Below are 13978 nucleotides of genomic sequence, written 5' to 3' on the forward strand. Positions count from 1 at the left end.
TTTATGCTTTACATGTTGCTTGTTTTTGTGCAGTTTTCTAATCTGTGCTAATTTTGTGTGCTTCTCCTTTTGAAACATATCTATTCACTTCATTTTTGCATTGTTTCTGCACCGCTTCTCATGTATGCACCAAAATTGTTCAAAATTTCTTTTTCTTGTTTTCTTCCTTCCAAAACTAGCTCCAATAACAGCATTGAGGTGTTGACACTTATATTGCAACTCCAAGGTGTTGGTACTCGTGCTACGACTCCTAGTTTCTTCAACTCACCTCAATGTTGTTGTTACAAATCACACTAAAAGCCACTGCTGCAACTCCTAGTTAGTTAATTGTCTAGGAAGGAGCTACAACTTTGGACAACCGGTACAACATATCATCTCAACAACATAATTGTCACTAACAGATCACCCAACTCAGTCAACCAATCAATTTACTGATGAAGGAAAGTGGCAATGCAATTGGTTGCTCCATAAGGAAAGCATCAATCAACTATCACTTGTCACATATCTAATCATGTCGAAATTAGCCCAATTTTATATCTTTTGATGAATTTGTTCTAACTAGATGGAATAGTCAGATTCGTATGACTATCCATCGAACTCTTAATTTAGTTCAAACATTTTTATAAGTAGAATAACAAGAGATAAATAGAATAATATTTTGATGAATTTGGTTTAACTAGATGGAATAGTTAGATTCTTATGGCTATCCATCAAATTCTTAATATAGTTCAAACATTTCTATAAGTAGAATAACAAGAGATAAATAGAATAATCAGTTAGAATTCAAATCTAGAGAGAGACTTAGCTAGTTTTTAACTGTAATTTAATTTATGCAATATACGTTGATGTTAATTTATGATTCAAATTGATGGTGTGTTGATTGACTATCGTGTTGATGTTCATTTAACTATTGCCTCATCTATGGAGGTAGGCCCCCCTTCGTAGCTAGGTACTATCGGTAACATTACACTGTAATTCTTTTGTTTCCATTAATTCTTTTGTTGATCATATTATTGACTTTGATATATAATTTTGTTACTTACAAAGTACTACAACTCTAACATTTAATATGGTTAATTACATGGTGCTATAATTCTTGAACATATACATTGTTGCAACTCTTCCAGTTCCAAATTTGATTATCACTATCATTCATGTGCAAATATAGTTGTAGCTCACAATTCATGTTAATTCTGTGGCTCACAATTAACCTTATATAGGGCTTTTTTTTTTGTAGATTTAACTAATTATCGTGTTTTCAAATTTAGCTTATTTTTTAAAAATTGTAACTATCCTTGTGGTGTGATTCTTTATAGCACAACTAGTCTGAATCTCTTATTTATTACAGATTTTTTACCCATTGTATTTCATGTGTATCCATATTATAAAATTCAAAATCATTTAAAGCACTTTAACAAGCCACCCTTTACTGTTAATGAGTTTACTTTTGTACAAGTGTGTTTAATGTACACATTCCTCTTGGAATTTGATGTACTTTGTAGGAGTTATGATTATGTGACAGATGTTCAGAAGTTGAAACTATTTGTTTCCACACTTAGGAATGTTGCGTTATTCTTGTTCACGAGTCTTGGTAACAGTAGCATCTGCACTTGTAGTTAAATGAAGAAGAATTTCCTGGAGAATTATCTCTAGCAATATATTTTAGTTAGTTTTTATTTTAATTTTAAGTGATATACTAATAGATTTTGTAGTTTATGATGTAAAATTTTTGAACCTTTGCTACTGGTGTGGTTTCCCAAGTGGCATACCGGTAGTCAGTGAAAAACAATTATGTGCGTTTTTTTAGATCTAATAGAAAATGTATGACCTTATAAACAAAAAAAACCAATGTCATTTTCCTTTTTTTTTCTTATTACACCTAAACCTTACAAGAAAAAACCCAATCTCATTTTCCTCTCTTTCTTTTTTACTTATTGCACCTAAAGCCACTTCCACTCTTCAATTTAAGAGAGGGTACCACAACATCTCTTCTATATTATGTTATATGAAAATACATATAAGTTAGCAATTGAGCCTAGAGGTTCATTCTATAGTGCAGTGTGAAGGGGATGTGTAAGTATGTTCATCCTCAATTTAGAGTTGACACATGTACCTCTTAATATAAAAATAAAATATTTTGTTGAACACACATTAAAATGATTTTTTCTTTTTGTTATTGACATATTTTTAAGTATACGTCAATAATTAAAATATTTTCTTCATAATTCACATTCTGTATTTAGGATATACAACGTTAAAATATTTTATTTTAACAATCAACAACCCATGGTATTTGGGCATGGTAATCTTTATGTAATCTCTATAGCATTCAAAAATAGAATTTAAACAATGAAAAATTACACATTGTTTTTTCCACTCTAAAATATGTTTGCACATGAAGAAATTTGATCCTTCTAGACTGATGTATGTTAGATGATCTGTGCTTAAGATGAATGCTGGTAATAGTAAAGTCCAAGCTAAATTTCAAATTTCAAATTTAGTTTGTGGGAACTTCTTTACATAGAGATTATTTGACTACCTAGAGATTTCACTATTAAAATTTAAAAAAATACATAAAAAAAAGAAGATAAAATTTAATTTATTTTTTATCACTATGTCTAATAATAAGATAAATTAAATTGAATAATCATCATCAAAATATAAATATTATTACATGAAAAAATTATTTTTAAAATAAATAAATTATTATTTTTATATATCTATATCATTATTTTAAATTATTGTATTAAATTTATTATGAATCTATCATTATTTTAAATTATCCCTTTTTTTAAATTAAAAAATTTACATTCCAATTCAAGCTTCTGTGATCCATTTCATAATTATAAATATTTTTCGAAATAAGTCACATTGAAGATTTTGGTGTTTCGAACCAATAAGTGTGGTTCATCTTCAGGACACAGTGAAGAAACAGATCTAGGAAGAAGCTTAAATAGCCAGACAGGTCAACCTATCAGCTAGAAAAAAAAAGGCTATATTTGACCAAGGGAGAAGAGGGAAAAGTTTAATATTATTTTAATTAAATTTAATTAAATAATTAAACTTTTTCTATTTAACCTTCTTCCTATATCTGTTTCTTCATGGTGTCCTGAAGATGAAACTTGTGATGAAACTTGTTGGTTCTAAACGGGTCGACGGAAAATCTTCAATATGACTTATTCCCAAAAAAAAAATTATAATTAAAAAATTTACAATTTAAGTGTACCCCAATTTTTTAATGTTTTTTTAAATAAAAAGTTTACAATTTAAGCTACCCAAAAAAATTAATTTCAAATAAAATGTTTACTATTTATTTCCATATCAAATTTTAGATTTTTGAGACTAATTTTTTTTATTGCAAATTTGAGACAAGTAAAATTTATTTCTAATAAAAAGTTTACTATTTATATGAGAGTTTACCATAAAGATTTTGGGGGTTATGATATGTCATCTTCCCCATACCCATAGTCTAGATAGGTAATTTATTTCTAATAAAAAGTTTACTATTTATATGAGAGTTTACCATAAAATTTTTGGGGTTATGATATGTCATCTTCCCCATAGCCTAGATAGGTAGCCTAGATAGATGTTTTGAACCTGGGTTTTTTAAGTTTCAACAATTTCATAATTTTGAGATTAACCAATTAAACTACCCCAAAGACCAAATGTTTCTAATAAACATTTTAAATCAATTTTTAATTTCATCATATAAAATTATATTTAAATCAAAACATTTCAAATCAACCATTGTGATTCATTTTCACCATAAAAACCACATCCAAATAAAAACATTTCAAACCAACGACTATGATTCATCTTTACGATACAAAGCGACATTTAAATCAAAACCGGACAAGAATGGGCAACGAACCACAATTAGGAATTTCGGTGAATAGTTTTGCACATTGTCAACAGTATCCTCCATCAACTATATATTCGAAGTTGTTGGGTCCACTTCCCTCCAACGGACTTGACTTGTAACTCGGTTTCGCGGATTTTTCCGAGCAACCCTCGCTGTTGTAACTCGCTTTCGCGCACTTTTCCGAGCAACCCTCGCTGAATTCTTCAGAGCAATTCTTCTTCACGTTTTGTCTTTGTGACTACAAGCTGATTGCGAGACTAAAAAGTCAAAATCCCCATGGCACTGCAAAATCCGTGAGGAGGGAGCGTTTTTGGAGTGGGGTTTTGATCGCTGGATCGTGGAAAGCGGGTCAATTTGGTGGCACTTTTATCCAATTTCCTTTTACCCTCTCTAACACGTGCTACTAATATGCATCACTTTCTCCAGCTGCGGTGAGGTACTCACAAAGACGACTTGGCACACTTCGTATTTCAGCTTCTTGGCTCCCAGGCTGTACCAGTATGGCTCCGCGGGGCTTCCATTTGGTTCTTTCAGTATAGCGGATGCAGAGTGAATGTTGTCCCATATGCCCAGTCCCATAATCCGCTTGCCGTCCACAGAGCTGTAAAATGTGTAGGAACGAATCCCTTTCATCTCCTTAAAGTATGCTTTCGTTATGGCCAAGCAGCTGTAGGCGAGCACCTCCTGTTTCTTTCTGCTCGACCCTATTCTACGGAGGCTCACAATATCCCCAAACCTCAGCTCTGCAAATGATACATCTCGGTGCTCCTCGCAGCTTAAGTGGAACCATCGCCACTCCACCACTCTCATTACTGACGACGCCCAATTCTTTCCCAATTCGTCTGCAATTCTAGAATCATCTTTCTCTGATACGGTTGTTTTCCACACAGAAAAAATTGCGACCTGTAATGTCACACAGATATGGAAATATATTTTCAGTTTATGAATTTCAAGAATATATATATATATATATATATATATATATATATATATATAGCTATATGTTTCTACGCTTCACTTATGACTGTATAACGTGCTTACCCAGGAGCCATTGACGCTGTTAAGAGCCGCCGCTTTGGTGGTGCCTGCCTTGTGAAAGGCGGGGATGAGTTGTGTAGTGATATGGCGGAGCGCATCGTGAATATCGTAGCCTGTGATTGGCTTATAGATGGCCAGCGCCACTCTGCTGCTCTCCTCTCGTGGAAGTGGAAGTGGAAGGGCCATTTATTAATTCCTTTTAACGAAGCGGAGGATGGGTGGTTACAGAGGTAGCAGCTAATGTGAAGAGAAGGCACTTGAATCCTGATATGATCAAATTGTCGCTCGATGGATGAGGGTGAGGAGGAGGAAGAAGATAAAGGAGCAGAGAGAAGGGCCGAGTGGAATACCTGCAACTTCGGTTGGGCTTCTCAGCCTGCGTATGGAAACTTCGAACACCGTACATATCCCGCGTCAGAAGTTCAGGGTATTCTTTCCGTTCAAAGTAGCGGTGATATGTTTGATTTATTAAATATAAAAAGTAATGACAAGGCAAGCCAAATGGACATATTCCAAAGAGCGTACAACGGGGAGTTGGAATATGATAACGCACAACGCGCGTTTAGTTGAAAGTAGGAATTTGAAATGTCAACACGTTGATTGTGGAAAGGAAGAAACCAACGGAAACACGCAAACAATGGGCAGCTTCATGACGTGTAAGATTACGCCAAGGTCTGCATAAACAGTAAACGTTTTTAGTGCGCCCACATTACATAAGATTATTGTTGAACTGAATAATACCTGCAAACGACAGTGATTTGGATCCGGACAATTCAAAGATTGTAAATTCATGTATGTTTGCATCGATTTAGGTGCTATCGACTCAGCTAGATTATCCATGTCTTTACTCTGCCCAATAATTTGGCCGTAGTCTTTAACGCGACTTTTTGAAAGCTTTTCCGGCGATTTTTTCCGGTGAAAATCCGGCAGTAATTTATTGAAATCCAAGTTTGATAACTACTTTCTGCACAATGAAAGCGTCCCAGGGGTTTTTCAGGGTGCTGAATCCGAATATGCAGTTAAAAAACCATTTTAATTGCAACAAATCATAATTTCATCTCAATTTCTTCCGCCGGATTCCGTCACCGGAATCTCAAAAAGTCGCATTATAGACAACTCCAATAATTTGCCTATGGGTGCTTTCGAATCTCTAGGTTTTGTTGTAAAATGCCATGCGTTCAAAAACCAAAAGTAACCATCAAATGCATGATACATTGTAGCCGTAGTTATATATGAAGCTGATTATATATATATATATATATATATATATATATATATATATATATTATTTTTGTTTGTAATGAAGGTTTTAATTAGAACAAGTTAAATTTAGGAAAAATAATTATATTTTAAAAAATTAACTATTTTATTTAGATTTATAATTAGCATAATTATATTAATAAAGTGGTTGAGCTTATTATTTTCTATTTTTTAATGGTATCAATCAACATATAAAAAGTGGAAAATGATGACAATATGTGTTGATCACCCACTTTATGAAAGTGGTTGTGTTAGCTTAAGGCCCAAGTGTGTGGGGAGGATCAATACCATTATTGACTATGTTTGACCCATGGTTTATTATGGTTAAGTTAGAAGAGTGAAATATGGTCAACAAATGGTTGAGTATGAGTGCCTGTGGTTGTCCATATTAGACTAAAGTTGTTTTATAAAAGATCATAGTTCACTTTTGTCAACCATGGTTGATTGTGGTTGAGCATGCTTCACCATGTTTTGACCATGATTGTCCATAATTAAATATAGGTGGATATGTTCACCATGATTGAGTATGATTGGACATGTTGGCCATGGTTTAACATGTTCAAGATGATTGACAATGATTTGACCATTCTGCCTATGGTTCACCTTGTTTGACTATGGTTTAATATAGGCAAGTTATGGTTGACCATTATCACAATTATTTAGACAACAATCAATCTCACAATAGGTAGGCTAATAACTTAGCATAGCGTAATAGGATCAAGGAGTAGGAATTACATACACCCCCTCCTTAGGAAACTTCATCCCAAATATAGAGTAAAGAGGGTACAAACAACTAAGGAGTAATATAAGAATCAACCATAATCAAAACACGGGAAAGATATATAGTAGCCAAAGTTATGTAAAAGCATATGAAGAAATTATTTCCCACTCAAGTTCATAGCTAACCTATATCCACCCATCAATCCCTAATCTAGTTCCACTCCCAACCTATCCAACCTTTATTGCAATATATTATGGCATTAGCTATACCAATCAATCCATTGATAGAACCAAAATGGTCGACGCATCAACTATATTGACCTAACTTCCAAAATGAGAAACTGACAATTGTAATCACACATTTAGGGGAGTGTGTCCATCACAAACCTCCCACAACTCTAGTTTTGGAGGTTACACAATGGGTAATACCTCCTCTACTCCTAAAAAAAATAGGGTTAACATCTAACATGGACCACACTACAGTGTTGGTTCTATGTTCTTGTCATCAAATTAATTAGTCGACAACTCATGTTACCGACAAATCTGCACCTTACCAAATGTCCTAATAGTGCATATCAAGTAATACAAAATATAATAAAACAATGTACGTAACACGTACAAAATTGTTTAAACTTAAAAACCACCAATACTTTATATAGAATAATATAAAATTATTATCAATATAAATTTTTCTTCAAAAATTTCACCAAACATTTTACAATTTGTATATTAGGGATTAGTAAGATTCACAAAGGTTTCTAAACTTTAAGATAAACTTCCATCCTTAAAATTTTCCGTGTCGATGTATCAACATCATCTAGTTACTAGCCATTTGTCCATAATTTGAAATTAAACAATATTACATAGCCTTCATAAATAATATAACATGAAAAATACAAACATGGCCTCAATATAAGTGAGGGGTTGTCACTACATAAAGTCTATGCATCCTCCTAAGTAGTAAACCCTAGGCTATACTTGTCCCACTAGACCTTAACTTAGCCCACCACGTCGCACTTAAATTATTGAACTCTATGGTCCAATATGTGTAATGGTTTGACCATAACGATTCCCACACCCAATACTTGTAATTGCCTCCAATTAAGTTTGTGAGATTCATAAAAAACATAATGTTTAAGAAAAAATACAAGAAAAATGTCATGTGTTTTATGCGAGTGAGATAGTAGTACAAGGTGATATGAAATATTCAAATTTTCTCGTTGACCCTATTAGGTATTATAAATCGAGGTGACAACTTTGTCCCTTTTCCAAATTGAATGGCACTCTTATTGGGTCAGATATGAATAAAATCTTGGTCCCCCACCTCATAACTTTGATCAATCCTATGTGATTGAAATTTATTCTATCTATCATGTGTTTCTTGTAACCATTGTCGAATTTGAATCACTTTCTCTACCATTTCTTGTATTAATTTTGGTCCTACTATAACTCTACCCTCCAACCTTTCTTGACTTAGTGGTGACTTGTGTGGCCTCACATACAAAGCTCGATAAGGAGGAATCCCATTAAAACTATGGTGTTTGCTATTTTAGGTGAATTCTACCAATAGTAAGTATTTCTCTCATTGAGTTTGAATATCCATAACACACATTCTAAGCACATATTCCATAACCTAATTTATTCTTTCAATTTACCCATTTGTTTATGAATTATATCCAATTTTCATGTTCAACTAAGTCCCCAATGTTGACTGTAGAATTATCCAAAACATATAAGTAAATTGAGAGTCTCTATTAGAAATGATCTTCGTGGGTAATCCATGTAGCTGGAAAAATTTGCTTATAAATACTTGTGCCACATCTATGACATTATAAGTGTTTCTCATTAGGGAAGAATGTGCACTTTTTTTCAACTTGTTAACTATGACCAAGATGGTGTTTTTCCTTTGTGATGTGAGTGGAAAACCTACAACAAAATCCATAGAGAAAACCTTCCACTTAGAAATCGGAATGCCATTCAATTGTGGGAATCTTACTATATTGTGATGGTTTTCCTTCACTTGCTAACACTCAAGATACTTAGCAACAGACTAGACCATGTCAAGCTTCATGCCTACTCAAAAGAAAAGTTTCTTCAGGTCTGCATACATCTTCTTCACACTAGGATGTGCGTAGCAAATTTCTTTATGGGATTCCTTGAGGATGGTTCTTCGTATATTGCCCACTTTAGGGATATACATCCTTCATTGAAATCTCAACAATCCTTCTAGTTCAAGTGCATAATCGTCAAACTTGTGTTCTCTATGATTCCATTCTCGAGCATTGGTGTAACTTTTACATACCAAATATCTCTAAATATTCTTTCTACCACATGCTACATTAAATTGACCCTTAAGCATACCAGGGAGAATATTTGTGGTTTTTTACTTAGTGCATCAATCACCACATTCTCCTTTCCTTTGATGTATGAAATCCAAAAATCACACTCACTTATGAATTCACTCTGTCACCTCTATCTAGCATTCATATCCCTTTGAGTAAAGAGATGATTGAGGATCTCATGATTAGTGTTTAGCTCAAAGATTCTCCTAATATGGTAATACCTCAAAAGTTTCAAAGCTAACATCACTGTTACTAATTCTTGTTAATGGGTAGCATACAATTCTTCATGTTTCCTCAACTTCTTGGATGCAGAGACCATGACTTCCCCTTCTTGCATTTAACACCACTCCTAATCCTTGCTTCAAAGAATCTATGAAAGCTTTGAGGTACTCTCCATGTCAAGCACTTCAAGGATTGGTGCACTAGTTAGTAACCTCTTTAGCTTAATTAGTGCAATGTTGCATTCATTCTTCTATTCACACCTAACTCCTCTACACTGTAATGTGGTGATCAAGTTTCACAATATTAAAAAAATCTTCCACAAATATTTGATAATAATTTTCTATCCCCATGAATATACACACCTCATCCGTAGTTTTCATCATCGACCAATCCATTATGGCCTTCATCTTTTTTGACACCATCAAAATCCCCTCTCCTAAAATGATGTGGTGGAGGTAATGATTATTCTTTTAAAAGAAAGAGCATTTGATTAGTTTTTAATACAACTTGTTTTCCCTTTAGCCTGTCAACACAATCCTTAATTTCTCTTCATGCTCGCTTTCATTGTCAGAATACACAATATTTTCATCTAAAGTGACTCACAAAAAGTGGTTTAGATGCTTCCAGAACATGCCATTCATGAGGATCATGAACATTGTTGGTGCATTGGTCAAAGAAAACAGTAATACTATGAACTCATAGTTCCCACACCATTCAAAAAGAAGATTTTTGGATGTCCTTCATTAATCCTTACTAGGTGATATTTAAATCGAAGATATATTTTTCAGAAAATTGTTGCTCCCTTCATTTGATCAAAAATATCAAATATTCTAGGTATTAGGTACCTATTATTCATTGTGGCTTGATTCAAATCTCTTTGATCTATTCACAATCCCATTGAACCATCCCCATTATTGGCCAAAACCACTAGTGCATTGTAAAGCGAAATATTGTGTCTAATGAGTCTTATTTCTAATAGTTCTTTCAACTACATCTACAACTCACAAAGTTATGGAGATGCCATCCTATAGTGTGTCTTGGATATTGGCTCCACGTTGGGCTTTAGTTTGACTATGAAACAAATCTTCCTCTCAAGAGGTAACCATAATAACTCTTTAGGAAAAAAATCCTTGAATTCTAACAGAATTGGATGTTGTTATAAGAAGGGTCTTGTTGTCACTCCAATAAACACCCTACAAAATTTTGCATACACTCGATTTTGGGAGCCTACAATAGATTTTTCAATCAGTAATTTGGTAGTCACTTCTTGGTCAGTTGATGCTTTGAGCTCTCTTCTTGGATAGGAAGTGTCGAAGTCACTTTCTCACAGATTCTCAGTCCATAACAAGTGCATGAGCACATTTTTTATGCAAGCTTGAAAAATCATAGCATAGTCCATCAAGACTATGCCTATGAAATGTCTAATCCATGTCGACAGTTAGTGCACACTAACAATGATAGTTTCTCACACTCTAGCTACATTTGTACTCCCATTTTGGTGAGTTTTGCAAACTATCGCTTCTGTGAACCTTTGTTTTCACGAGTGTCCTTTTAATGTTTTGAACTATCACTTTCACTTTCTTTCACTTTAATTAGTGTCTTTTTCATGTTTTCTTTTCTCTGACATGTGTTTCTTTCATTGTTGTTCACATATCACAAGATTCGTTCACACTTTAGCAATTGTCATATCTTCGCATGTTAATTATGCACAATGTACATAAGCTTGTTTTTGTGAAGAAATCCATCACACTCATTTCCAAAGTTTTAAGCATTGTCACACAAGTGTTCTCACGGTCATTGCAAAGTGTACCTTTAGTGTCACACTTGTCGTAAAGTCATCACAAAGTTGTCACATTGAGGGAAATATGTTGTTAACATGTTATGGATGATCTATGTTGTTGTGTCATCAAAGTGTTTCATGTGTGTGATCACAGTCAAGTCATATCACTGTTCATATCAATCTCTTTGGTCCCACACTTAGTTTTCATAATTTCCCAACAACCTACCTACATTCGGCCTTCCTCAACTGTGCCCTGCACAGTTCCAACCCTCAAGCTACATCCTTGACCCTTCACACTACGCAATGTGTAGTTCCTTCTTCCCATGACTATGCATTGTGTAGTTCTAGTGCTCAAAACTTGGGCTTTGGTTCCCAGAATTGCACAATCCAACCTGGACCCAACTATGCACTTCTCAATCTATGAGCTCAAGCTCAAACCTTGAACTCTTTAACTATGCAATTGTATAATCAGAAAGCCTACTTTGCCTCCCAGAAATACATAGTTGGCTAAAATAGGAAAAATCCCTTCAGCTTGGCTCACTGACTCCTAGAACTATGCAATTTCTCTCCCCTACCCAGTCAGTACTGCACATTGCATAGTCTCAAGGTTCAAGCCTTGGCGCTGATCTCTTGAACTGTGTATTTCTACAATCACCTAGGCTCCTCTATCCTCAATAAATATGCAATATGTTGATCCAATGCCCATCCCCTCACCCCGTCACATTGAGCTCCTAGATTGTGTATGTTTCTTCCACAGTCCAACATGAACTACACATTGCGTAGTCTCAAGGCTCAAGCTTCATCCCTGACTTCCTGAGATGCGAAATTGCGCAGTTACTAAGCCTCATTCCCAACCTATCACCTGGTTCCGGCTCAGTTAGTGGATCAATATGCACCATCTTAGACTAGGGGTTTATAAGACTGATATTGTCTTGTCATGAGTGGATTGCAGATGCATGTACTCTATCATGCTATGCCAATACCAGAATATAATGGAATATTAAGATCAAGATCACATGGAATACTCCTCATATTCAAGCCATAAGGAGGAGGAAGAAGAAGAAAATGTACCACATTTTCGAGATGACACAAATAACGAAGCAACAAGAAGGACAACTCTATCACTTCATCAAGTAGTCCGTGTCATCAATCCCATGTCATGTCCTTTCACAAGTCATGATATGCCACATGATTATTGTGGATTATGTAATTACCTATTCAAAATGTATTGTAAAGTGGAAGTCCAAAGGACACATTCGGAATATGAAAAGTCATGTAAAGTATAAAAGTCATAGGAAGTCAAACAGTCATGAGGGTAGTCAAACAATTATGAGGGTAGTCAAAGAGTCACAAGGAAGGCGAAGCATGACCTCTTGGTTATATATACACCCTCATGCTATGAGCAAAGGAATTTTCTCCTTGGCTCCTCCTGCGAGGCATTAGAGAGATAAGCTAGTTCTTTTGAGGAGAAAGGAGTGGCTCCAATGCTCCACTATTGGAGCTAATGATTTTCATTGTATACATGTTTGTTGGAACTTTTACTTAATACCAGAAGCCTTCATATCCAACATGTTATTCATGCATGGATTATGAATATTTGTAAGACTATTTTATGGATGTTTTGTTTCATGTCTTCTTTCATCTGTACTAAAGTAGTTGAACTATTTCGGTTATTTTAGTACTTATAATATTGAGAATTTATTGTAATGGTTGTTATTTTTGCCCCATCATTGTGGAATATTCCGTAGGATACTAGAAAAGTCTTTCTCATTCATTGGTTTTAATGCTCATCACATATTTTGTGGACTATTCTGCTAGATGTCAAAAATATCCTTCTTGTTTGCGTGTGTCTCTACTTGGGTGGTACTATTACCTCTCTCTTAGAGGCTCACTTTAATCTCTTCCTCCACAGTAGAATAACTTTAACACACTTACAACCAAACACTCACCAGGCACACTTGCTTTTCGGAGGCACACATGCATTCTTCTCTCTTGCTAGTAGTTGGAGCCAAGGAAAATCTATAAGAATACCTGGAAACTAGGCTGATCCTATGGATGAGGATCCTATTATAAATGGTGTGAGGTCTAATTGGGACTTCACATCGGGGAGACCCCTTGGTTGATGGATTTCCAACACCATCAAAAATGGAGCTAGAAGGAGGGCTAGATGACAAGTTGTGCTTGTTGAGTATGTTTTGAACCTATTATCTCAACTGGCTCATCCTCAAATCTTACTCTCAGGGTGTTTCTCTAATTTATCCATTTATCAATTTTCAATCCCTGATGAGCCTCTCTATCACTTGGCTCAGTCAAAGTTGGATGGTGAGGATGAAACATCCATAACCACACACATTTATGATTTCCTTAAATTTTGTGAATCTTACGAAATTGATGATGAAGAGTTTGCTTATGTGCTTTTCTTCCTCACCCTTGAAGGTCTTCTTAATCAAAGGTGCCATACCTTACCACCCACCTCTATCCATCATTCCCATCATTTTCTCAAGGATATTTATCAATCCTTTGATAGGTATGATTACTAAAATGTTTATAAAAGAATCAATTAGTTAAGAATGAAACCCGATGAATCAGTCGAGGATTTTTCTAATTTATTCCTTCACATTTGTTATTAATTTTCTAAAGAAGACACAGATTGGGATTTGTTTAAGCAAATGTTTCAGCATTTGGTTCATGTCTCTTTGCACGGTGAACCTGAACCCCCTAATGTTTCTACTTTCCCAACTCTTGCAAATCATG

General features: G+C 34.7%; 1 protein-coding gene across 1 annotated transcript; it reads right to left on the bottom strand.

Moving 5' to 3' along the window:
- Window positions 1–3791: 3791 nt before the first annotated feature.
- On the bottom strand, window positions 3792–5177 carry LOC149238572 (uncharacterized). The gene is made up of 2 exons (XM_089367002.1): window positions 4904–5177; window positions 3792–4765 (listed from the first exon to the last, which is right to left on the bottom strand). The coding sequence occupies exons 1-2, from the start codon at window positions 5084–5086 to the stop codon at window positions 4253–4255; spliced, it is 696 nt and encodes a 231-aa protein (XP_089223128.1). The 5' UTR covers window positions 5087–5177; the 3' UTR covers window positions 3792–4252.
- Between the last annotated feature and the right edge of the window lie 8801 nt (window positions 5178–13978).

Source organism: Pinus tabuliformis, chromosome 8 (assembly GCF_031772625.1).
Source record: "Pinus tabuliformis cultivar Carrire ecotype Pingquan chromosome 8, CPIR1, whole genome shotgun sequence".
Classification (NCBI taxonomy): domain Eukaryota; kingdom Viridiplantae; phylum Streptophyta; class Pinopsida; order Pinales; family Pinaceae; genus Pinus; species Pinus tabuliformis.